This window comes from Bos indicus x Bos taurus, chromosome 3 (assembly GCF_003369695.1).
Source record: "Bos indicus x Bos taurus breed Angus x Brahman F1 hybrid chromosome 3, Bos_hybrid_MaternalHap_v2.0, whole genome shotgun sequence".
NCBI classification, from domain to species: Eukaryota; Metazoa; Chordata; class Mammalia; order Artiodactyla; family Bovidae; genus Bos; species Bos indicus x Bos taurus.
The window spans coordinates 95,821,904-95,848,559 of NC_040078.1; the positions used below are offsets into that span (position 1 = coordinate 95,821,904).

At 35.6% G+C, this 26,656-nt stretch overlaps 1 protein-coding gene across 2 annotated transcripts in view; it reads left to right on the top strand.

Moving 5' to 3' along the window:
- The window catches only part of FAF1 (Fas associated factor 1), a 499,974-nt gene that overhangs the window by 338,351 nt on the left and 134,967 nt on the right, over window positions 1–26,656 (top strand). For both annotated transcript variants that reach the window (XM_027537300.1, XM_027537301.1), the window contains exons 10-13: window positions 8,171–8,297; window positions 9,235–9,298; window positions 10,443–10,524; window positions 25,274–25,428. In XM_027537300.1, coding sequence (XP_027393101.1) covers window positions 8,171–8,297; window positions 9,235–9,298; window positions 10,443–10,524; window positions 25,274–25,428 — 428 coding nt within the window. The remainder of the gene's footprint in view (window positions 1–8,170; window positions 8,298–9,234; window positions 9,299–10,442; window positions 10,525–25,273; window positions 25,429–26,656) is intronic.

Here is a 26,656-nt window from a genome sequence, read left to right on the forward strand (position 1 = left end):
ATGTTTTTCCTTGGATGTCCTACCGCTTCCTCAGATGTATTCTGAGAACAGGCCTCAATATTCTTCCTTCCCTGACCTTCTGGACCTGACCTTCCCTACCACTCAGTTACCCAAACTAGGAATTTGGTTTTACATGCCTCTTCCACTTTTTTAAAGTTTCAAATCTAAATGATGAACAATTCTTATCAGTTCTATTGAAGTATGTTTTAAGTTTGTCCCCTTTATTAAATTCTCACTGCTATTAAGGTATAAACTCTCAAGTCCTTGCACTTGGAACATTGAAATAAGTATCCCTTCTCATGTCTTCTGATCAAATCTGCCATATGGTACCAAATCACCACAAAAAGACACGTATGCATGCACGCGTGTAGACACACACATCCATCCATCCATCAGAGTTGTTCTCTGAACAGTCGTGTCCTTGAAAATCGTTAGTGATTTCCCTATTGCCATCAGAGTAAAGTCCAAATTCCTAAGTATGCCAGTTTGAGTGCTATAATCTAGTTTCCTGAAAACTTCCTTGCCTTGTAGCCAGTCCATATTCCACTTCCATACATTGAGCTGATGATTTAGTTTATTTTTTGTAATTTTTTATTGATTTTTTTAAGATATCCAATTTCTTGCTTGTGTTTTTTCTCTCCCTAGAGTACAGCTCCCTCCCCAACAATCTTCCATTACACACTCTCCACAGCATTGATATCTTTTTTAAGTGAAAGTTGCTCAGTCGTGTCCAACTCTTTGTGACCCCATGGGCTGTACAATCCATGGAATTCTCCAGGCCAGAATACTAGAGTGGGTAGCCTTTCCCTTCTCTAGGGGATCCTCCCAACCCAGGGATCAAACCAAGGTCTCCCGCATTGCAGGCGGACTTTTTATCAGCTGAGCCACAAGGGAAGCCCAAGAATACTGGAGTGGGTAGCCTATTCCTTCTCCAGTGGATCTTCCCGACCCAGGAATTCGAACCAGGGTCTCCTGCATTACAGGCGGATTCTTTACCAACTGAACTATCAGGGAAGCCCAAGCATACCTGTAAAATAAAGCAGCTAGTCCTAAAACCTTATGTTCAGATTAAAACCAATATGCATATGGCACTATGTTAAGCACTTTGGGAAACACAAAAACTGCAAGATATGTCAGGATGAGAAGGGCTTCCTAACCACAAACAGAAAGAAAAGCTATGAAGCAAAAGTCCAATAGTGTAAAAATGAAAAAGTTCCTTGTCTCCAAAAGCACAATAAAATGAAAATGTAAATGGGGAAAATATTTGCAAAGCAGATAATGGTTGAAGAGATAATCTCATTAATATATAATCTTTTTTAAAGATATGGGTGAAATATTAGCACTTGTGTGAGGCCTGCACAAGTCTCCTTTGTTCTTCAGTAGTCTTTGCTTAAACTTTTATTGTATCCCTTAACACTGAAAAACACATATTTGCCACCAAATATGTCTTGCTTTAAAATGGGAATTTCTTGAAAACTGGAACCATGGATTTTCTCTGTATCCCAGACTTTTAACTAGCTTCTTAACATAGTGAGTAGTTGGTGAAAGAAATATCAGCTTTAATTATGAGTTTCCCTTATGTATACATGAGTTCTAAATTTTTGTCTCAAGCAGTTTAGTTATCTTCTTTTCTAAGAAGTTTGCTCTGATTCCTTGCACTGCCATGATCTTAGGTGCTCTCCACTGAACTTACCTGTCCTAACACTTGTTGTTGTGCAGTCAGTAAGTTGTGTCTGACTCTTCGTGACCACATGGACTGCAACACACCAGGTTTTTCTATCCTTCACCATCTCCCAGAGTTTGCTCAAACTCATGTCCATTGATCCAGTGATGGCATCCACCATCTCATCCTCTATCGCCATCTGCTCCTGACCTCAATGTTTCCCAGCATCGGGGTCTTTTCTGATGAGTCGGATCTTTGCTTCAGGTGGCCAAAGTACTGGAGCTTCAGCTTCATCATCAGTCCTTCCAATAAATATTCAGGACTGATTTACTTTAAGATTGACTGGTCTGATATCCTTGCAACCCAAGGGACTCTCAAGAGTCTTTTCCAGTACCACAATTCAAAAGCATCAGTTCTTCGGCACTCTCTCACGGTTTCCCTGGTGGCTCAGATGGTAAAGCGTTTGCCTACAATGCAGGAGACCTGGGTTTGATCCCTGGTCGGGAAGATCCCTGGAGAAGGAAATGGCAACCCACTCCAGTACTCTTGCCTGGAAAATCCCATGGACAGAGGAGCCTGATAGGCTATAGTCCATGGGATTACAAAGAGTCAGACACGACTGAGCGACTTCACTTCATTTCACTTCACATCCATACATGACTACTGGAAAGACCATAGCTTTGACTAGATGGACTTTGTCAGCAAAGTGATGTCTCTGCTTTTTAATATGCTGTCTAGGTTTTTCATAGCTTTTCTTCCAAGGAATAAGTGTCTTTTAATTTCATGGCTGCAGTCACCACCCACAGTGATTTTGTAGCCCAAGAAAATAAAATCTGTCACTGTTCCCACTTTTTTTTTTTTTAATTTTACCATCTATTTGCCAAGAAGTGATGGGACTGGATGCCATGATCTTAGTTTTTTGAATGTTGAGGTTTAAGCCAGCTTTTTCAGTCTCCTCTTTCACCCTCATCAAGAGGCTCGTTAATTCCTCCTCACTTTCTGCCGTTAGGGTGGTATCATATGCGTATCTGAGGTTTTTGCTATTTCTCCCCACAATCTTGATTCCAGCTTATGATTCATCCAGCCCAGCATTTTGCATGATGTACTCTGCATGTAAGTTAAATAAGCAAGATGACAATATACAGCCTTGACATACTCCTTTCCCAATTTTGAACCAGTCTGTTGTTCAATGTCCAGTTCTATTTCTTCTTGATCTGCCTACAAGGTTCTCAGGAGGCAGGTAAAGTAGTATTTTCCCATCTGTTCAAGAATTTTCCAGTTTGTTGTAATCCACACAGTCAAGGGCTTTAGCATAGTCAATGAAGCAGGAGTAGATGTTTTTCTGGAATTCTCTTGCTTTTTCTATGATCTAACAGATGTTGGCAATTTGACCTCTGATTCCTCTGCCCTTTATGAATCCAACTTACACACCTAGAAGTTCTCAATTCACGTGCTGTTGAAGCCCAGCCTGGAGGACTTTGAGCATTACCTTGCTAGCCTTTGAAATTAGCACAATTGTATGGTAGTTTGAACATTCTTTGGTATTGCCTTTCCTTGGAATTGGAATGACCTTTTCCAGTCCTGTGGCCACTGCTGAATTTTCCAAATTTGCTGGCATATTGAGTACAGCACTTTAACTGCATTATCTTTTAGGATTTGAAATAGTTCAGCTGAATTCTATCACCTCCACCAGCTTTGTTTGTAGTAATGCTTCCTAAGGCCCACTTGACTTCACACTCCCGGATGTCTGATTCTTAAGTGAGTGAGCATACCATTGTGCTTATCTGGGTCATTAAGACCTTTTTTGTAGAGTTCTGTGTATTCTTGTTCTTAATCTCTTCTGCTTCTTTTCAGGTCCTTACCATTTCTGTCCTTTACTGTGCCCATCTTTGCATGAAATGTTCCCTTGGTATCTCCAATTTTCTTGAAGAGATCTCTATTTTTCACACTTTTTTTAAACACTTATTGTTAGTTATTATAATTACCTGTAACTGTATATTACATTGGATTTTCCCTAAAGCTTAGATGGTAAAGAATCTGTTTGTGATGCAGGAGACGTAGGCTCGATCCCTGGGTCAGGAAGATCCTCTGGAGAAGGGAATGGCAATCCACTCCAGTATTCTTGCCTGGAGAATCCCATAAACAAAGGAGCCTGGCGGGCTACAGTGCTTAGGGTCACAAATGTATTACATTATATTCCATGAGAGAACATACACTATATATCTTTCATCCAAGTCCAGGCTATGTAGCACTTAGTAGGGCTTATGGATATATTTTAAATGATAAAGGGAATAACTGAATGCAATAAGCCAAAATAGAATCACTAATTTTTTTTACCTTTATTTAAAAATTCTGAATAAATAGTTCTCTGGATTCAAAGAATTTTAGGGCAACCATCTCTGAACCAAGAGATTATCTATTCTCATCAGCAAACATTAAAGAGAAAAGATTATTTATCTCATTTTTTGGACAAAGCTTTTCCTAACCTGTTAGATGGCCGATAAGAAAATGTGAAGAGATTGGGAGTTCCTTATACATAATTAAGTAGCTCATTCTTGCAGATAGTTCAATAATTTATGTGTGAAATATACTTTTTTCAACAAAATCGGCTTTTTAGAAAGCCTCCTTTGAAGATGTTGTTGTTGTAGGGTTTGTCGTTCTAGGATCTCTCTCTTAAGAGAATTGGAAATTCTATACTTTGTGAAGAAAAAACGATGCATTACATAGGCACAAAATTAAAATCACCTTCCTAGTATGAGGTCAAGTCCTGTTTTTATGAAAAGAGGTTTTTATTTGTCTGAAAACTAGATTAGGAGAAAGGATATATGTGAGAGAGTAAGGTAAAACAGTGAGGGGGTGGGGATAATTATAGAACAATTTCTTTCTTTTTTATCCTTCTGTCCTCCAAACCTCCTTCTTAATCTGATGCCTCTTAAAGGGAGGGTAAGTGATAGGCAAGACTAAGTGAAGGCTGAGATGATAGCTTAACTGACTGCGAATACGAGAAAGTTTGTCATACTGGACCTTTGTTTCTTTCCACTTGCCTGTGAGCCTGGCTAAGTACTCTAAAGGAATGTACCTTTTATATCCTGAGCCTTTACCTGTTTAAAGACTGAGCCTCAAAATTCAAAGGCAGTTCATGCTCCAGATATTTGCCTACCTGAAGCACAGATGGAATTCAAGTATAGTTATGGTCCTAGAAAATGTATTTGAAGAGTAGGTTCCCTCGCTGTTTTGATATGGGAAAGGGTTTAAATTTTTAAGCTGTTGAATTGCTGAAATAAAGAGGAGATTCTGACTCCACAAAGCAAAACACTTAAGAAACATTAGGATTGCAAATGGAACCAAGGCTTCTGTGAGAAATAGTGGTAAAGTCAGAATAGAAGATGCTTAGGGCAAGAGCCATTCATTTCATTTTTCCAATTAGTATTATGTACCTTCTCTATTCAATCCATTGGGGAAACTGTCTTTAAGATAAGAGGGAAAATGTTACAAGTCTAGGCATTAATGTTTGGTTATGCCCAAGGAGGAAAAGCCTGCCGAGTCAACATTATTTCAGGCTAGCATAAGTCCTTTTGAAAGAGGTTGCATTTGGCCTGAGGCTCCACCCACCAGCAGAAAATTGGGTTAAAGACTTACTGAGCCTAGTTTTGCCCACCAGAACAAGACCCAGTTTTCCCTATAGCCAGTCCCTCCCATCAAGAAGCTTGCACAAGCCTCTTATGCTCATCCATCAGAGGGCAGACAGAATGAAAACAGCAATCACAAAAAACTAACCAAACTGATCAAATGGATCACAACCTTGCCTAACTCAATGAAACTATGAGCCAAGGCATGTAGGGTCACCCAAGATGGTCGGGTGATGGTGGAGAGTTCTGACAAAATGTGGTCCACTGGAGAAGGAAATGGCAAACCACGTCAGCATTCTTGCCTTGAAGACCCCATGAACAGTATGAAAAGGCAAAAAGATATAACTCAAAGATGAACCTCCCAGGTCAGTAGGTGTCCAATATGCTACTGGAGAAGAGCAGAAAAACAGCTCTAGGAGGAATGAAGAGGCTGAGCCAAAGTGGAAACAACGCCCAGGTGTAGATGTGTCTGCTGGTGAAAGTAAAGTCTGATTCTGTAAAGAACAATATTGCATAGGAACCTGGAATGTTAGGTCCATGAAACAAGGCAAATTGAAAATGGTCAAAACAGGAGATAGCAAGAGTGAACATTGACATTTTAGGAATTGGTAAACTAAAATGGACCGGAATGGGTGAATTTAATTCAGATGACCATAATATCTACTCCTGCATGACTCACAAGCTGGAATCAAGATTGCCAGGAGAATATCAATAACCTCATATTTGCCAGTGCACCACCCTAATGGCAGAAAATGCAGAGGAATTAAAGAGCTTCTTGGTGAAGGTGAAAGACGAGAATGAAAAAGTTGGCTTAAAACTCAACATTCAAAAAACTAAAATCATAGCATCCCGTCCTATGACTTCATGGCAGATAGATGGGGAAATAATGGAAATAGTCACAGACTTTATTTTCCCAGGCTTCAGAATCTCTATGGACAGTGACTACAGCCATGAAATTAAAAGACGCTTCCTCCTTGGAAGAAAAGCTATGAATAACCTAGACAGCATATTAAAAAGCAGAGAGAGAACTTTGCTAAGAAAGGTCTGTACTGTCAAAGCTATGGTTTTTCCAGTAGTTGTGTTTGAATGTGAGAGCTGGACAGTAAAGAAGGCTAAGCACTGAAGAATTGATGCCTTTGAACTGTGGTGCTGGAGAAGACTCTTGAGAGTCTGTTGGGCTGCCAGGAGATCCAACCAGTCCATCCTAAAGGAGATCAGTCCTGAATATTCATTGGAAAGAACTGATGCTAAAGCTCTAGTACTTTGTCCATCTGGTGTGAAGAGCTGATTCACTGGAAAAGATCCTGATGCTGCTAAAGATGGAAGGCAGGAGGAGAAGGGGGCACTAGAAAATGAGATGGTTGGATGATATCACCAACTAAATGGACATGAGTTTGAGCAAACTTGGGAAAAAGGTGAAGGACAGGGAATCCTGGCATGCTGCAATCCATGGAGTCACAAAGAGTTGGACACAACTGAGCGACTGAACAAAAACAAAGGACAGCTAGGTAACTCTGTGAAAAGAAACATGAAAACCATTAGTGAGAGATCTTTAAAATCCCTTCCAGTTTTAGTTTCTATAATTCTATGACTGACTGAACTATAACATCCCCTCTAGACAAGTTTCATGAATCTTTGCTCCTGAGTTCCTTTTAATACATTTTAATAATTTAGGTACATACCACCATAATTTAAAATACAGAAACTTCATTTATTAAATGAGCTTTGTAGACCTGATTTACTAAACATAGTACAGACAGGCATTTAGCCAGATATCTTGCTGGGGCACCCTTGTTATCCAAGATGTGAATATTTGTCAGTATTCACAACCCAATTCAAATGTTTGGTATCCCAGACTTCCCTGGTGGTCAGGTGGTTAAGAATCTGCCTGCCAGTGCAGAAAACAGAGGTTTGATTCCTGTTTGGGAAAGATCCCATGTGCCACAGGACAACTAAGTTCGTGCACCCCAAAGTCCGTGGTCCACAACAAGAGAAGCCACTGCAATGAGTATCCCCTTTCCATAACTAGAGGAAGCTTGTGTGTTACAACTAGAGGAAGCCCGTTGGCAGCAACAAAGGCCCAGCACAAACGCAACCAGAACATTAAATACTTTTTTTAATGTTTGAAATCCCATTCTAATTTAGAGATCAGGGGCTGAATTCACATTTTGAAAGTGATGTTTTTCATTGTAGTACCTTACATCTCAATTGATGTTGCTGAAAACAAAATAAACAGAACATGTTTACTAGTGCCCAGCATGTAGTAAATTCTCAGTAAACATTTACTGAATTGAAGCATCATTGTAATTGAAGCATCTCATTTAATAGCCTTCATTTTAAAAGATCTTTCATATATTATTTTGTGTTACCTTCCAAAAATACCATGGAGGTGGCATACCATATTTCACTAATGAGAAATTTGAGAACCATTGCAATTAGGAAATGGCAAGTTTTAAAATGTTATCATTACTCCTACCCATAAGCTTTTTGAAAGACCTGTACAGCTTATTTATCTCTGACCTCTTAGATTTTACCCATTTCCTTGTTTATTGTGCTCTTAATTGTGTACTATATGCTTGGGATAAAACTAATAAAAACCCCAGTCTTCATTGATTTTGTAAGCATCCTTCATTTTCCCTCAGCCTCCATCCTTTAGTATAGGGGTATCATAGCAAGATTAGAAATATATTTAATATTTAATACATATATGTATATAAGCCTTAAAATGAGAAATATTAAGCTTCACTCTAGCAAATAGCTTCTTATTTAATAAAATTTTTATAATTCTAATACCCTATTGTGATTATATAACTTGTATGTTAGGAATTTGATTTCTTAAAGTCAGTATGAAACTAATTATAGGACTTTTCTTAAATAGCAAAGCACCGATGTTCATATGGTTAGTGATAGTGATGGAGATGACTTTGAAGATGCTTCCGAATTTGGGGTGGATGATGGAGAAGTATTCGGCATGGCGTCATCTGCCCTGAGAAAATCTCCAATGAGTGAGTATTAATAGCTCCTTGGGTCCAGCATTATGATTCTCCTTCCTAGTTCAGAAACTTATGAGGAGCGATGAACTTAAGAATTTCTTCCTGACTTTCAGGTTTGGAGAGATAAAATGTAGCAAGTAGACATTATTCATAGGAACTAGAGCCTCTTAAGTTTTGATCTTAAGCCCAACCATTCCCAATACTTTAGTAAAATTCATTAAAAACTCAAGGGAATGTAACTTTTGTTTCACATGTATGAATTCGTCTATCTACTTGAAGCCTGGAAGTTGATAAAATAGCTGTACTTTTTGTGACTGTAGTTATCACCACACATCTTATTAGAGATACCAGTTTTATCAGCAGTTATATTATTTTTCCATTCACCCATCTTTGGAGGGAAAAAAGTAAACTATACCATCTCCCTCACTTGCACTTGACAGGATGCAGTGTAGGATCTTAAGTGATACTACATACAAGACGATTGTTAAACTAAGCACATAAATGACTCATTTACTCCGAAATTAGGAAACCTTTATGGGCAGAAATAGATGTGATATTTACATAAAGTTGATTTTTCCCATTAGGTCTTTAATTTGAGAGCCTTTTTATATAATTTAATTACAAGATGTCATTTTCAAGAAAACTTTGAAATCATAAGTGATGACTGGCACATATTTTGAATACCTAGCAAGACTGTGTCAGTTAGTTTTCAAAAATTCATGAGCTTGACATTTTTGGGGGTTCTTTTTTAAGGTTTGATGAAATCTTCTAATGTAGCTGGAGTTAAAATGTCTTCTCAGATATATCACAGAAGCGAAAATTTAATTTTATTTCCTCTTTATTGATTAAATATATTTCTTATATGTGGGATTAGATGTTATGTGGTTTGTTTTTTGTGTCTATTTGTTTTGGTTTTTTGTTTTTGTTTTTTCTTTTGTTTGTTTTTTAGTGCCAGAAAACGCAGAAAATGAAGGAGATGCCTTATTACAATTTACAGCAGAGTTTTCTTCAAGGTAGGGTTAGGACATTAACTATATAAATTAATGTTCTTTTAATGCTACTGTGATTTTTTTTAAACAACTTTAATCATAGATTGTTTTAAAATTTATCCTTAAAGTATTTAAAGTATACATTTATCTATAAATATAGTCCTGATAGTGAATATAGAGTGTTCCAATCAGATAACTATAAACTACTTATGCCACTTCAGAGATGTATTTATCTTATCTCTATGTCATTATAGAAGCATAATAAATGGATTACTAATTTAATATCTTGACGATATTTGCAAAAGGACTAGGCTGCTGTTGTTTAGTCGCTGTGTCATGTCCAGCTCTTTTGTGACCCCATGGACCATAGTCTGCCAGGCTTCTCAGACCATGGGGTTTCCCAGGCAAGAATAGTGGAGTGGATTGCCATTTTCTTCTCCAGGGGATCTTCGCAACAGAGATCAAACCTACATCTCCTGCACTGCAGGCAGATTCTGTACTGCTAAGTCACTAGGGAAGTCCAAAAAGACTAGGTATAGGATACTAATTTTTAGTATATCCTAGGACAAACAAAATATTTTTAAATTATTGGATAAAAAGACAATTAAACATTTTTAAATGTAAATGAATCTTTTAATTTTTTTGGAATCATTTAGCATTTCTTCTTTTAATAGTCTAATACAAATTTTTCTGTGTATTTGAGATTCTCCTAAGGTGTTTAAATATTTAAACCTAAATTTTCATGTAAATGATATTTCTCTTTAGTTCTATTTTCTGATGTAATATAATTTGGAAACTTAGCAAGGGACCATCTTTTCTCTCTGTGTTGGACTTCCAGAATAAATGAACTAAAATGGAAAGTTAAGGCTGTTGTAATCAGAAAATCTTAGGGAAATAGGTAACCAGGAATTACTATTTATAAATGGCAATGGGGCACTTACTAAGTCCATTTGCTTGATGTACTTACAATTCCAGTGTTCTGATCTATCTCTAGAGGCCAAGAAGAGTTCAAAACACTAATGACGCCTTTAAAGAAATTCTTCAATGTTTTGTCTATACTGAAAGAGACATTAGCCCCAACATTTACTTAAAAGTTATTGGTTAGACTTATGAAACTTGAAGTAAATTTGAAATGTATTTTAATTAATAGACACAATTTTTCCTATAGATATGGTGACTGCCATCCTGTATTTTTTATTGGCTCATTAGAAGCAGCTTTTCAAGAGGCCTTCTATGTGAAAGCCCGAGATGTAAGTGCAATTTACCTTTTTTAATTAAACAATGCATCCCGTAGGTTTACCACCAGGCCTGAGGCAATGCTTAATGTTTTCCTCTTTTTTCAGATTGAAGACTTGATTTTTGGTTCATTTCCCAACCTAATCATCACCAAGATGCCCATTTCAGTCAGAGAGCAGTAGTATGATAAGAGTACTACTGGCTCTTGCAGAAGACTTTGTCAAGCTTTGAAATAGGGTTTCTTTCTTTCTTTCTTTCTTTTTTAAGGGGGAAAAAGGGATGGACATGCTTAAAAGAGACCAGGCTATGTACTTGTGTTCTTTTTAGTTATGTGATTGACAGTTTCTTGCTAAAGGATTTGTCCTTCAGTCTTTTCCCCAAATGATTCTAATAGTATATATCTAATAACTGTAATGTTTTTTCCTAAAAGTCATTTTAGACAACAAAAAGATTTTTCTTTGAATACAGAAATGAGCTTTGTGATCTTAAAATCAAGAAGATTGAAATATGTAACAAGAAATCAGTAGTTATATTTTGAGCAAGAAGATTCTATGTGATTATTCTATTTATATGTTGACACTGCAGTCCAGGCCTCAGTTATCTGGCTCTTGCCTACCTGTACAGCTTCAGCTTTTCCCATTTCCTGCCTTACACTTAATTAATGTAGTAGTAGTGTACTATTTGTATTTCCCCGTAATCTTACTCTTTTCTAATGGTGCCTTACTGTTAAGAATACCTTTCATCTTGCTCTTCACCTGGTTAGGTAAATACTCTGAATGTTTAATGAATAAAGGAAGAAAGGGAGGAAGGAAGGACTAATGTGTAGATGGAGTTAGAGTAAAAGTTTTAGAATTAGGAATTTTGAGAATAGAGTGCAAGGATGGCTCTGGAATTTCTAGTTTCTACTTATGACGTAAAGAAAAATTCATCTAAAACAACTTTGAAAAATGGAATTCTAAGACAGTAATTAGTGATCAATTTAAATCTGTCATTGACAGCTCAGTGAAGTAGATTAAGAAATATAAACTGTTATTTACCCTAAGAATAGTTGAATAGCCCATGTAAAGTCTGTTTTAACCATCAATTTTTTAACTATTAAAACTATATTAAATGGATTTTATATTTGAAGACATATTTACAGTAATACAGTGTTATAGTTTCTATACAGGTTTTGGAAGATACTAAAAAGCACAAAGAATACATTCTAATGCAGATTAGCTTTATGATATATGTTCTTTCCATATTTTTATTATATATTTTGTTGAACTCATTTACACATTTAACAAGAAATTGGTCATGTTATAATCCTGTTAAAACAGCTTATTTTCACCTTTTAATATTATATGATCATTTCCTTAATTTTATTTTATAATATTTCAACTTTTACTAAAATAATTTTTAATACAGAAAAAGTAAAGGAATAGTACAATAAACACTCAAATCACCTATACCTAGACTTAATAATCACTAAAATTTTACCCCATATTTGCTTCTTTATATACAGGACATCCTAAAGTTTTAATGGAATTTTAAGCCTTATAACTTCAAAAGTTTAACTGCTACATACTTATAAAGAAGCAGCATTTGAAATTTAGTTATCTACATTATTTATGCTATTAGATTTATGATTTTGATTAATAAATTTTTATGGTAAATTTTTGTTTCAGTCCCTCTGATTGAAAATGGCAAACTTTGGAGCAGAAATAATTTTGAATTTATTATTTTAATTCATAAAAGCAAATATAAAAGAAATCTAAAGTTGCAAATTTTTTTTTAAGTTTTAGCAGTTAAACTTTTGAAATTATTGAAACAAACTGCATAAGTTAGGATACCCTTATATATTCATTATTTTTGCTAAGCCATTTCAAGGTGACAGCATAGTTTACCCATAAAAGCAGCTGCATACACTTTTCAAAAATAATGATATTTTCCTACAGAATCACAATACCAGTATTGCTTGTAACATAATTAACAATAACTTCCTAACATCATCTAGTATCCAGTGCATATTCAAACTTCACTGGTTGATTGGGAAACCATGATCCAGTCAAGGATAACAAATTATATTTGTTAGTTAGATTTCTTATACCCTTTTAAGCAAACACCCCCTTTATTCCCCACCTCCTGTTTTTATGACATTTGCTTTGTGAAGAAATCATGTTGGATGATTACAAATTGTTCTAAATTCTTGATTTGTGTGATTGTTTCCTTGTGATATTATTTAACTTGTTCCTCTATCACTGTATTTCCTGAGAAATGGATATTAAGGCTTAAAGCTTTGTTAGATTCAGGTGAATTTCTTTTTTTTGCAAGAATGCTTTTTAAGTAATGCTGAATACTTTATTATAATCAGATTTTTAATGGTTATAGAGTCCATCATTGTATGGTGATGTTATTGTATTTAAACAATCACTTATTATTGAACATAAATATGTTTGAAAGAATATTTATAGTTTTAAAATAATCTATTTTTCAATTCATTCCTGGGTATGAATGTATTTGGAGTTAATTTGTCTCTGCTTTCCAGCAAGATTGCTAAGCAGTTGGAGTAACCAGAAAATACAAGGGTCTTTTATAACCTAAATATAGCTCCCAAATAGGCATAGTCATCTGTTGAATTCCATTTTAAAAGCTATTAGAAACAGTATAACTTTCAGTGATGATATATTATTTAAATATACAATATGTAATAGATGAAAGAACTTTTTACTGAATGTCTTTGTACAGTAAATTGGCATTTGGATTTATTCAGACTGCTGATCCCTAGAGGAACATAAATTCTTAATAATTTGTGGTATTTCTAATGAAACAATTGATTGTTTTTTTGATTAGTGAATTAGTATTTTAACAACTGAAAGTCATTGGTTCATGTAATTAAATGTGTTGTTTTATATTAGATTGATGTCAAAATCCATTGACTTCTTTGGACTCCTAAACTATCTTTATCTTTTTCTGCTTATCCAGGGTTTTTTCCTTTCTTCATTTCTCTTTTCCAAGTTGAAGATCAATAGCAGTTTATGTATCATTTATTACATTGCTCTAAACTTAAGATTTATCTGCATAGTGGATAAGTTATTCAAAATTAAATCTGAGAAGAAACATTTATTTTAGTCATCAACCAAATTATATACAGATTCTTTTAAAATTAAAAACAATGGTTTAGAAAGTATAGAAATAGTACTACTGCTTTAGGTTTAATGGTGTACTATGGCTTGTGAAGCTTTTTCCTATGCATACATACCTCATTTCAACCCCACAACAAACCAATGAGATAGGGATACATAATATCAGTATTCCAATTGTAGAGATGATGAAGCTCAGAAAACTACATTACTTAACCAAAGGCAAATCAAGGGTAAGCAGTAGAGGCCAAGTAAAAGTGCAGATGTTCTTTTGATTGAATGTATAAAAGTGTATTTTATACTATACCGTCTTACTTCGAGAAGCTTTTCAGTGCTAACTGCTAAACTACTGTATTCAGTTATCAAACTCATCTCTTCTTTCAGACTGCACATTTGAAAGTTAAAAGAAATTGTTTTTGGTATTTTTTAAAAAACTTCTGAATGAATCATTTTTAAGAAAGGAGTTTTCCTATTATGTTCAAACATTTTAAGGCAAGTTTGACCGATACTGTGGGATTGTTACTAAATTTCTTTCATCTTAAACATCACATGTTTAATTTAAACTGTGGGAGACACATTAATTTTACCAGGGCAACAGATGAGCCTTGAGCACCAGCAATCTTCACTTGAAGTGAGAAATTGAGTTCCAAGAGTAAATAAAAACAAGATTGAAGGTTTAAATCCTCTGCTAGGCTTTTTGAACTTATATACTCATTAAATGTTTATTGGAGTGGTGGGATTACAAAGGATTTGGGGAGCTTCATCAACTGGTATATAGTTAATCACTAAGTAAAACACTACATTTGATAAAGTGTTTCTCACGATACACATTCAATCCATCTTAATGAAAACTGCTTCAAACTGATTTCATTTGAGAGCACTTGGTGAGGGTACTCACGTTCTTTCTGCCTTTTTCATGAGAAATTTACAATATTGTTCAAAGCAGAGCTCCAACTTCAGTGAAACAGGTATTCTAAGTTCTTGTGTTTAAGTATTTTGTGGAAAGTTTTGACTTCTGATAATGGATTAATCGGTTTTATGATCTCTTCTTTGCCCTTAACTGTTAGGGATGTTGATTGAATTGAAGGCCATAAATATTTATTGTATGCCTATTTAAGGACCTAGGATATAGAGGTTTCCTGTCCTTGACGTGTCCACAGTCTAGTAGGGAAGATGTATGCTAAGTCACTTCAGTCATGTCCGACTCTTTGCAGCTCTATGGACTATAGCCTTCCAGGCTCCTCTGTACTTGGGATTCTCCAGGCAAGAATACTGGAGTGGGTCGCCATGCCCTCTTCCAGGGGACCTTCTTGACCCAGGGATTGAACCTGCATCTCTTATATATCTCCAGCATTGGAGGCAGGTTATTTACCACTAGCACCACCTGGGAAGCCCTAGTAAGGAAGATAAAACAATATATAAATAGATCTATAAAATGCTATAAATGTAAAATGCTATAGGAGCAAAGAGGAGAGGTACTTCATCGACCTTAGAAGTTCAGGGAGATTTCTAGAGGAGGTACTTCTGACCTAAATCTTGTAAGATAAATAAAACAGGCAAATAGAATTCTAAACAAAAAGAAGGTCATAAGGAAATACCAGAAGATTGTAATTGAGGGTGGAAGTTGCTCAGTCGTGTCCGTCTGCTTGTGACCCCATGAACTGTAGCCCGACAGGGTCCTTTGTTTGTGGAATTCTCCAGGCAAGAATACTGGAGTTGGGTTGTCGTTCCTTTCTCCAGGGGATCTTCCTGACCCAGGGATTGAACTTGGGTCTTCTGCATTGCAGGTGGATTCTTTACCATCTAAGTTACCAGGGAAGGTACAACCAAAAAAATAAGACAGAGAGCGAAACAATGCAAGACAGAGAGTTGGATTGCCTGGTATGATGAGGCTAAGAACATCAACAGGAGCATAGAGGGGTCTGTGATGCTCTAGCATTACCTGGTGTTTAAAAAATATTTGTTGAATGAAGCTTACATTTTATCTATAGATAAGGAAGAGCCAGTGGTTTGCCTCCTTAATTATAGTGCAGAAGTTACCACCAGCCACACCCATGATTCCTTGGGACTTTTTCCCCTAAAGAAGTTTCTTTCTCAGTTCTGCTGTCCCTGAGATCTCTTCACAACACAAAGCCCCCCAGAGAATGATTAGACATTTGTAAGTGACTAAAAATCAACAGCAGTAAAAATCCCAGTGCCAGGGCTTATGTCCCAGGTGAAAGATTGTTCCTTTCCCAGCTGCCCTTTGGGAGACTGGGCTTTGATAGCAGTAATCTTGTTATACTTCCTTAGATCTTCACTTCAGACCCAGTGCTGTTTCCAAATATTAACACATAAATTAAGGAAACCAGTGCTTTAATTCTTGATTTCCCACTTAGTAACTCTGTGTTCCCAAACAAGTAATGAGCCTGTTTCTAATCTAGAAAAAAGAAGGCTTGATGATAATATGTATTTACTTTATATGGTTGTTTTGAGGATTAAGTGGGATCTCCTCATAAATGCTTCCCTGATAGCTCAGTTGGTAAAGAATCTGCCTGCAATGTAGGAGACCCTGGTTCGATTCCTGGGTTGGGAAGATCCACTGGGGAAGGGAAAGGCTACCCACCCTAGTATTCTGACCTGGAGAATTCCATGGACTGTATAGTCCATGGGTCGCAGAAAATAGATACACAACAAGCAATAAAGTTTACTGTATAGCATAGGAAACTATAGTCAATATCTTATAATGACCTGCAATGGAAAATAATCTGAAAAATACCAAAACTGATTTTTTTATGCAGTACATGAGTAAAAAAATAATAAAAAACTGTTCTTAACTTTAAGAACAGTTCCATAAAGGAATCTTGAGAACCCATTTGAGCATTTATAGCTCTAAAATGAATGCTTTGCTCTAACAGTACTTTGTTCATTATCAGGTTTTATTTCACTCATTTTAAAAAATTGGCCCATTTTAAAGTAGTGCTGGACAAGGAAGTGACAACCCACTCCAGAATTCTTGTTTGGAGAATCCCATGGACAGAGGAGCCTGACAGGCTACAGTCCATGGGGTCGCAGAGTCGCACACGACTGAGCAGCTAAGCAACAAGGTAGTGCTGTTTCTACTTCCTCAAGTTAAGAACCTAAAAACCATCCCTGGTCAATGTTTTTTAAAAAGAAATAAGCACTAATCAAATCTGAAGCCAGAACTGCAATTGATAAGTTTCTAGCACTCTCTCATCCAGAAAAATCAGCCAAACAGACCAATTTGTGCTTTGGAAAATATGCAGTTTGTTCATCATGTCTTTGTTTTCCTTTCAATTTAAATTCCTTAAAGGCAGACAGTGTCTTTAGAGTAATTTTTTATGACAGCTAGGATAGCATCTGGCACATGTATGAGATAAGAACTATGATGCTAGTATAATTTTTGAAGTATGTTTTCATATAAATGAAATGTTTGTTAAAAGAAAAGAATACAGATACATTTAAAGTAGCAAATTAAGTTACCTCATAATCCTAAACCTGAAAATAAGCACTTTTAAATGTGGTTTAAAAAAGAAAAGTCTCCAAACATATACATCAGTAAAAATGTTGCTGGGTTTTATAGAAGTGCAGCCATACGAAATATGCTGTTCTATAATTAGATATTTCCACTAAACAGTATATAGTTAGCTTATCTAGAATTTGCCTCTAATTCTCTGAGTTATCAGATCTACCTAATTAAAGTTGTAAAAATCTTTAATGTTTATAATAAAATTATTTTTTAAATTAGTTAAAATTAATTAGTTTTAAGATACGCTGCTGTGTGAAGCATTCTTCTCGATTTATTGCTGTTCACCATTTTTTGAGAGCCATATAACCATATTCAAAAAGCTGTGTAGGTAAAATTTATTAAAATATGAAAAGCAAGGCTGATTTTTTTTAGTGGGCTTTAGTCATATTTGTATCATTTCTCTTAAGGAGCCCTCCTTGTCCCTAGGAAGTATCTGTTACTCATACTACCTATTTGTAAAGGATAAAAAGCTAAATTGCATCTCTTAAGTATTCCATTCATAAATTTAAGAAGTTTGTTCCATATCTAATCTTAAACATTTTCATTTAAATATAAAGAGTACGGTAGAAAGAGAAATAATGGGAATTCTTATATTTAATTCTGAGCCCCCATTTACTTGCCATGTGCTATTAAAATTAGGTTACTCAATCTCTCTGAGCATCAACTTAAAAATTTGTATTATAGTGCATACCTCACAAGGTTAACAAGAAATTAATAAGCAAAACATCTTCAAAATGTTTGTGAAACATCTTTAAGATTGTTTGCTTTTAGTAGATGGACATTGAATAAATCAGGCAGATTTGGATTTGAACCTGGAACCTGAAACTGACTATATAAGCCAAAATTTTCTCTGAAATGGAGATTAAAGTACCTTGGCAATTAACCCACCTTGGAATAATGAATCCTTACCTTCACAGTAACCAAGCTATTCAGATGCACATACTAGGGGAGATGAATTGGCCTACATAATTGGTACACGTAAAGGAGCAGTAAGAAATCAGACTGAAATAGAGAAGTAGACTGGGGTTTCAACATGGAAATCCGTGAATACCAGCTAAAGACTATTGTTACTGTGAGGTAGTAGTTAGCTTTTAAAAGTGCTGAAGAAGAGGGTGACACTGTCAAAGAAATAAGTATTGTGGTGGCAGTTTGTATCAATAGAATGGATGGAAAGGGAAAAATTGGTGGCAGAGACTGAGCAACTGTGTATGTTTGTATATGTGTAATTGTGGAGTATCAGGCAATGATTAGAAAATCATAGTACAATAATAGCGCAGTGTAGTTTACAAACTTTTTGACTCCTGCGTTTCACAGCCTCTTAGCTTTTGTATACCTTTTTATACATGTGTATCTTCTAGTATCCTGTTTCTCCCACACCCTTCTTGGAGTGCCTAACAAAACAGAGAATAATACTGCTTTTGTCATAGACCTACACTAATGTGTTCTGACCTTTCTTTCCTCTGAAGCATTTCAGTAGAATCTGTTGGTTTTATATTTGCCTTGTCATTTACAGTCTTTTATAAATAACTATATTAAGAAACTCAAAGTATTTCTGATGTTAAGCAGGGCCTGCCCAGTATCTTTATTAAAAGTATTGGGAACTTAATTTCTCTAGCATATATGCTTATGAAGAACAAGAAGCCCCATCAAGAACTCTAAAGATCAATTAAAAGAGGACAGTGACCCAGCAGGGGCAAGCAATATAAGTAAATATTTCACAGAAAAGAAAAGTAAAAACAGTTTGCTGTAACAGCCAGTCAATTGAGCTTCCAGTTTATTTTTTTAACAGTTATTTATTTATTTCTGACTGTTAGTTCTTAGTTTCAGCACACTGTTCAGCTCTTAGTTTTAGCACACTGGCTATCTAGTTATGGTTCGTGGGTTTAGTCACCCTACGGCTTGTGGGATCTTAATTCCCTAACCAGGAGTCAAACCTGTGTCCCCAGCATTGGAAGGCAGATTCATAACCGCTGGACCACCAGGGAAGTCCCAGGCTTCCAATTTCCTTATTCATAAGAACTTTAGACACATGTTTATCTTTCTCAAAGATATTTTATGACCTGAGTAATACAGTTTGAACAATGCAAACTGATAAAGCTCTGTACCCAGTGAACACTTGTTACCTTATTTTACAAAGAGAGTTTAATTTTGCTTTAGGCTTTTTGGTTTGTTTGTTTGTTTAACTTATGACTTTCACACGAGCAATCTCCCAGTGTGAGACTCAAAGACATCTCAGACATATACTGTGTCTTCAAGAGTGCCATTCCAACATCTGCTTTAGGAAGTAAGAGGGAAAAGATACCATCCTAGCATCTCTTCATCTTCACTAGGTGGCTGTTTTCTTCCGGAACTTCTCTAGTTGGTTGCTATCAGTTGGTCCCTGAACTCAGTTTTAGGAGCAAAAAAAAAAAAGACAGAGTGTCACAATTCGCTCCAAAATCAGTCTGCACTCTGATTCTTTACTCTTCAAAATTACTAGCTTGGAGTCCTTTGAATATATCAGGCCATTGACATCACAGGGCCTTTTCCACTCTTCATTTCCTTTTTTCCACTATCCTTTTCCACTTCCTTTTTTCCACTATCACCTAAAGTTAAAATTTCAGCTCAAATATCACCTTCATAAAGAAGCAGCCTGTCTGTTGTTCATGCCTAGACCCAAGGACCCCCTCTATATAGTAGTCATGTCACCACTCCCATCTAAGAGTGTTGGACTTCCAAAGCTATGTGTCACCCAAGGCACAGAAAAGAGAAATAGGTTTCTCAACGTCACAGAGCTGGGAGGTGGCACAGCAGGAATTTGTTTCCAGACAATGTAGCTTCATGTTGCTGTGCCAAAGTTCTTACTATGTGCTTGAGTCTTGGTTGAATGCTGGCTGGATCTATGAATATCCATATATAGGAACAAGATTGTGGAAGTGGGCAGTGAACTGGATGAACTAATTAGAACTGGCCGTGAACTAATTAGAGCCTATATTTAAAATAATAAATAAGATAGCTACAAAGGTCATTTTGAGGTACTGGAGAAATTTGAATATGGACTCTGTATTAGATAATTGTACAATAGTAAGTTGTAAATATTGTAAACAATATTAAATGTCTTAGATGTGAGTAAAGAAATAATGATTATGTAAGGGAATATCCTTATTTCTTAGGAGACAGACACTAAAGTAGAGTGGAGGTGTCATGATATGTGCAGCTTTAAATGTTTCAGGGACAGAAACATGAAAAGAATGAGCAAATATGGCGAAATGTTAATAATTGATCAATCTAGGTAAAATATAAAAGAGTGTTTACTGTTGTATCATTTTATCAGTGGCTTGTATCAGTAAACCACCCCCAAACTTAAAAGAAGAGTGATGATTCTGACTATTATGGTGATGATATAAAAGGAGAAGGGAAACTGAAAATAGAGAAATAAAATTGGGTCCCAATTTACACAAAGATAAGTATTTTTATTTTAATTCTTATACCTGAAAAAGCTATGAAATACCATTTCTAGAAATTATTTGTCATATCAACTTTAAAATCGTTGAACACACAAATTATGGATATTCTGGTACCTAAAAAGAAACTAGACAACTTTCTTTTCAGTCCATCAGCAAATATTTTCTGAGTGTCTGCTCTGTGCCTGGCTTATTTTGAGACATAGCCAGCTCATTTCTTCCAGCCCTAATGTTCTGTAGTTCGGTGATGCTGAGTGTCTAAATACAATAGCTACTGTAGCTCCGGGCCAGGTCACATTGGTTGCTGTCACCCTGGCATTTTCTAAGGGTCAACTTAGTACCTTAGCACCTGGATTTGAATATGAAGATTAGTGAAGCCCTGAAATTGCGGACACAATTAAGCATTCCAAACACTAGTAGGAGGAATGAAGAAACTGTATTTTTATGGCTATAATTTATCTTGAAATGGCCTTTAAATTCTTTATTTTGCATGGATATTTTCAGAATCTTGAACCTAACGGCTGCATTTTATTCGGCACCTATTATGGGCCACACATTGTAAATAGGTATTTTACCTACTATATCCACAATCTTTACATCTTGCCCACATAATCACACAGCTGTTAAGTGGCAAAACTGGATTTAGCACAGTTTTTTCTGTTACTTTAATGTTTGGAGGCTTTCCTTTAACTGTGTTACCAAAACCTAGATCACAAAGAGGAAGTCTGAGGAGAATATAGCTAGGCTGCTTGCCTTTTTCCTCAACCAGACTTACACTTTCTCTGCCAAATTAGAAAGGACAAATAAAATGTACATTCTTTAAATGCCCTGATCTTATTGCTTCTCATATAACACTGCAATTAAAACTTTGCTTTCCGCATTTGCCTTCCCCTCCAGACCCCCAACTTTTAGAGAGCAAGGGAACTTTGTTTTATTCATCTTTATATTCTCGATGCCTAACACATAGGCACTCTGTAAATGTTGTTGAACTGAATTATTAATGGGCCAAAGGGAAAAATGGTTATAGTAATGGAAAACAAAACATTTTCCTATGCTTTTTCTATGTACTAAATGCCCTTTCTTCACAAAAGCAGTTTTCTGATATGCTCAACCCAGTTCTCACTGTTTTGGCCGGTGTTTAGTTGAGTCAATAAAGTAATCAGAAATCTGAGTCTAGGGGGGTTTCATTTAGGTGCCTATAGTTTAATCAGAGATTTAGGTAACCAAAATTTAGTAGCATTTTCATATTATTAAGTCTTAACATTTTACCTATTTTTACTGTCATAATAGCAGAAGAAAAAAAATTTGTTGAAAGTTGAAAGCGTTATTATGTTTGGGAGAAAAGATTATTTTAAGATTTTTCAGTTTTTGTTTTGAAAGCTGCTATGGGAATACCCCCAACCTGAAGATCCTTCTCTGATACTCTTTGTATCATCTCCTTTCTCACAGTTTAGAGCTTAAAGTAAGAATTTTTTTTTAAAGTGTGTTTTCCTGGCATCTCATGTTTAACAGTGTCAGGGGTTTGTGTCCGTGTAACGAAAACTGTTTCTCCAGAGCCTTTTTTCTCTCAGCTTCCAGTGAAAAGAGGGGCGAGGCGAGCCAGTCGCTCACCACAAAGCAGCGCCACCACAAAGGGAAGATTAAGGGTTTAGAGAGAGGTCAATGTGGGTTTTTCTCTAACTAAACACTTTCCTAAAGTTTCCTTGTGGAAAAATAATGAAGTCATCTCAGAGTTTTTAAAGAATTTTTATTTCTTTTTCACCGTCTGCATTCGCTTGTCTTCTCAGCATGGATGTTTAATCTTCCTAGGCTTTGTGAATTGGTCCAAATGAATAAGTGGTGAGCTGTCTCTCTAGGAGCTAGAGGCTTATTCTAAGGGCCTAATCACTGAGTAAACACATCTTTGCCCTCCCTCTCACAACCGCGATATAATAGTCGAGATTCTAGCACAGTAACCTGGATATTGCAGGGACCAATGCTTTGAAATGCAGAATGGTTGATCCTCCAAAACAGACAGTGCCTGATCTTCGCCTGCCTCTTTCTTCTTTTTTTAAATTAAATATTGCCAAAGAGATGCTTTTTATTGCTTGATATTGTGCATTAGTGCCCTGGATTTCCAAGTTTAGTTTCAGTCAACATGGTCGGCTGCACTTATAGGGAACTCTCCATGTTGGGTTTCTTAGTAGCCTCTTCAGTATATGTGTGTTTGTTTTGGAAGAGCATTCAAATTAAATCAGTGATATAGCAATGTAAATTGCTAATCTCTTTCCCAAAGTCTAAATGTTCCATTGCAGTGTTCTTGAGAGAAATAAGCATTTTAAAGATATAGCCATTACTATTGTTTGGTTAAAAATATGCTGATTCAAAAATGGATGGCTCTCTTTTTCCCAGTGTCTCTTTAAATGTAGTTGCTGAGATACAGTCAAGCAGAATTAGAGGTTGACATCTCTCTGTCTGTTGGGCTAGAGAGCTTCTAGGAAGAGGACTTGTTAGTGCTGCAGGGTTCACATTCCCACCCCTAAAGCAGGAGACTTCTAGATGCGTTTACTAAGAGTGATTTGGCTACCATTTGGTGTCTTTTTTGCCAGAGGGCTGTCGTTGATACATACCAGCATTCCTGTTTCTTTCCTCAAATATGCTGAGACCTGTGCTAACTTAGGGGTGCAAAGAAGACCAAAAGAGATCCTGTCCTTACCCTTGAGAGACTTTGTTTAGAGGGGAAACTGGTTAACAATTATAACAGAAGAGATAGAGGCCCAAAAAGGAAGCACATAACACTGCCTTGGAGAATCAGGGAAGGCTTCATAGAGGCATTTACTTTGAGCCTTAAAGATTGAGTAGGAATCTTCCAGATAAATCTCTCTCCCACAATGTATCTGATTACAGACTTCCTAGATACCAGCTACTATTATATGCAGGTGTCAACATAGATGAAAAAACCCTAAACCTTTCTTGTTCGATGTTTCATCACTACTGCTTCCTGCTGAGCCTGAGACAAAGAATATTTTAACAAATACTTGTTGAATGAATAAATTGACACCTGGAAGCAGCTACTGTTGGAGCTACTTGTACTCAGGAGTTCTGCCCTTATTCACATTACATGCTGTCTCTGAGGCTCCAAAAGTACTGATGTGTGAGCATCTGGTGCCTTAATACTCTACAAGCTCTCTAAGCCTGGAGTGTAGTGTAGTTGGGTTCTTTGCTACTTCTGCAGTATCAAAGAAAGAACACTAGGCTTGGAGTCAGTTAGTCTGGATTCCAATCCCAGATAAAATACTTACTTATTAGTTGTGAAATTTAGGATAAGTCAGGTTTCTAAAGCTCAGTTTCCTCATAGGTTAATAAAGTTAAGAATACTATTTTACAGGTTTATTCTAGGGATTAAAGTAGATAATGGGTGTGTAACTAACACTCATTTTGGAAGCATCTACTTCTGGCTACCCTCATCTAGTACAAAATTTTCCTTTGAAGAAAATAATGATTATTATTATTATTAGGATTGTCTATCAACATAATTCCAAGCATCAGATGTTCATCAGCATGAACCCTTCTTCTGTGAATGGGTTAAATAAATAAAAACCCTGAGTTATAATAAAAACCCTTCTTTTGTTCATCTTACTACACAGCAGTTTTTTTTTTTCATCATCACATTCTTTTTCAATATGAGGGGAAGGACTCTAAGCTTCCTTGAAATTGTCCTTCACCAGACTTTCACAGATTAGTTTGTGTATTTATCATAATATTTTACCTTTCCATTTCCTGGTAACTGGCTGTTCTTAAACTCAGCTCTTCTATAGGGTAGCACCAGAAAATTAGTTAAGGACAATTTAGGTTCTTTAACAACCATTGTTGTGGTTAAAGCTGACATTTGCAAATTATATTGCTCAATATCAGTTTTTAGTTTCAGTTATTTTATTGATTATCTAGCTATGACAGAGGGTACATTTAAAAGAGCAAATGTCATTTCCTGAAAGCAAGTTTTATCAGGCAAAAAGGAAAGAATAATTTTCTATATGAGAAACTACATTGGATATTTTCTGAAATATAAACTAGAAAGAACTCATGTGAAGTAAACATTTTTCTATCATCCTTTCAAATAGCAAGTAGATATCAATCACATGTTCTGAAGTAAGGACTTTGACATGGGAAAACATTTAGGACTTTGAAATTACCTGTGGAGCTAAAACAAAAGTTATTTCAGACTTTTTTCTTTCAAGTAGAAGAGACTCTTCAGTGTTCAGGTTAAAAACATAAAAAATATGTAAGAGGAGATTTTCGCATTCAATCTTAATCGGTATTTTTTTCTCTGTATTGTTGAATAGCTCAGAATTAATTTTTCCTTTACTTATAAAGTATGTACTAAATATGAAGAATTGTAATTACATTTCCTTTAAAGAAAATGCAATCCTATTTTGATTCATGCTTGAGATAGGCTTGCAAATGTTAACAGGAATCTGTGACAGCAGTCTGTAAGACAGAGTATAATCATCCGAAGCAAAATGTATTCATATTAGTAGATGCTTTAGGAGCTCCAGGTGTCAGATACTCTTAGGGAATAACATTTAATTTTTATCTTTGTTGTTTGTATTGACTGATTGTGCCTTTCAAAATTCAAGAAAGGTTACATTAGTGGATATTTTAATTCATCAATCTTTTCTCCTCTTTTCAGAGAAAGCTTCTTGCTATCTACCTCCACCATGATGAAAGTGTATTAACCAACGTGTTCTGCTCACAAATGCTTTGTGCTGAATCTATTGTCTCTTATCTGAGTCAAAATTTTATAACCTGGGCTTGGGATCTGACAAAGGATGCCAACAGAGCAAGGTAATACTGTTGTTCATAAGTTATAAGTTGGGCTTTTATTTTTTTTTAAGTCATCATTGTATTTGATTTATCATCATAAACATTTTCATCCTCAGCTTTTCTATTATTACATTTAATTAGATAAAAACTGTTGTAGTTAATATATGCAGTTATTTACAATTGTGAAAAAATACTTTAACTAATAAAAGATTTCTTAAATTCAGGAATAACCCAAAAACCAAAACCAAAATACATTGTTCTTGTCTTTTTTCAATAATAAAACATGTTTCTTTGTACTGTATTTTCTAATGTTCTAATATGTTGTTGAACGTTAAAAATCTGTTTCGAGTAATATTCAGGAAATACAAGGAAAATCTAATGTATAATCCTACTAGTAAGTTTACTTTCTTAATAATTCCAGTGATGAAGGCAGGACATTCTGGACCAGTCCAGTGGAGTTGGTAATAGCTTAACTCTAGCATATGCTAATTGATGTAATCGCTTTATTGCACACATTCTTTTGCACACAGCCAGCAATACATCCATATTCTCAGTAGGAAAAAAAAATTCCCTTTCCTAGCTGTCAGGATAAATTTACTTTGTTTGTTAATCATAATATCTGTAAGTAATGAATAATTCTTCATATTTTGCCTATTTGAGTTTACCATCTGAAATATATTTCATCGTGTTTAATTACACATGTGGCCACAACATCCTGTGATGCAACTTTGGGTGGTGGTAACACAATCATAATCACAGCCTCCTGGTTTATGAACATGGAAATTAAATTAATTCATTTCAAGGCAATCCTATTGTAGTTACATGATTTAAATGACTGTAGAACAATTGGAAATCATCTGATTTGTCTTTTTATTATTTTATGGCTCACTGAATTTTTGCTCACCATTCAGACTTTGTTTTATGTAATATGAATCTGAAAAGAAAGATGATTCTTCCCTTAAAAGTGAAGCAAAAGAATGTTGAAGCAATTTCTTCATCTAATACTTCATTTCTTTAAGTAAATGGTTAGGAATTTTCATAGGATGACTTCGTTCTGCCTTGGAAATATTCCCTGTTATACATAAATAAAGAACCTTTAGCACCTGTATTTGTTTAAATTAAATCAGGTTATTATTCACACTCAGTTAAAGGTGATGAAAAGCAGTGCCAAAAACAGATAAAAATGCAGCATCGAAGGTCTTTCATGAGGCAAAATACATAGACTGGAGACTTGGCTAAATCTTTTGCC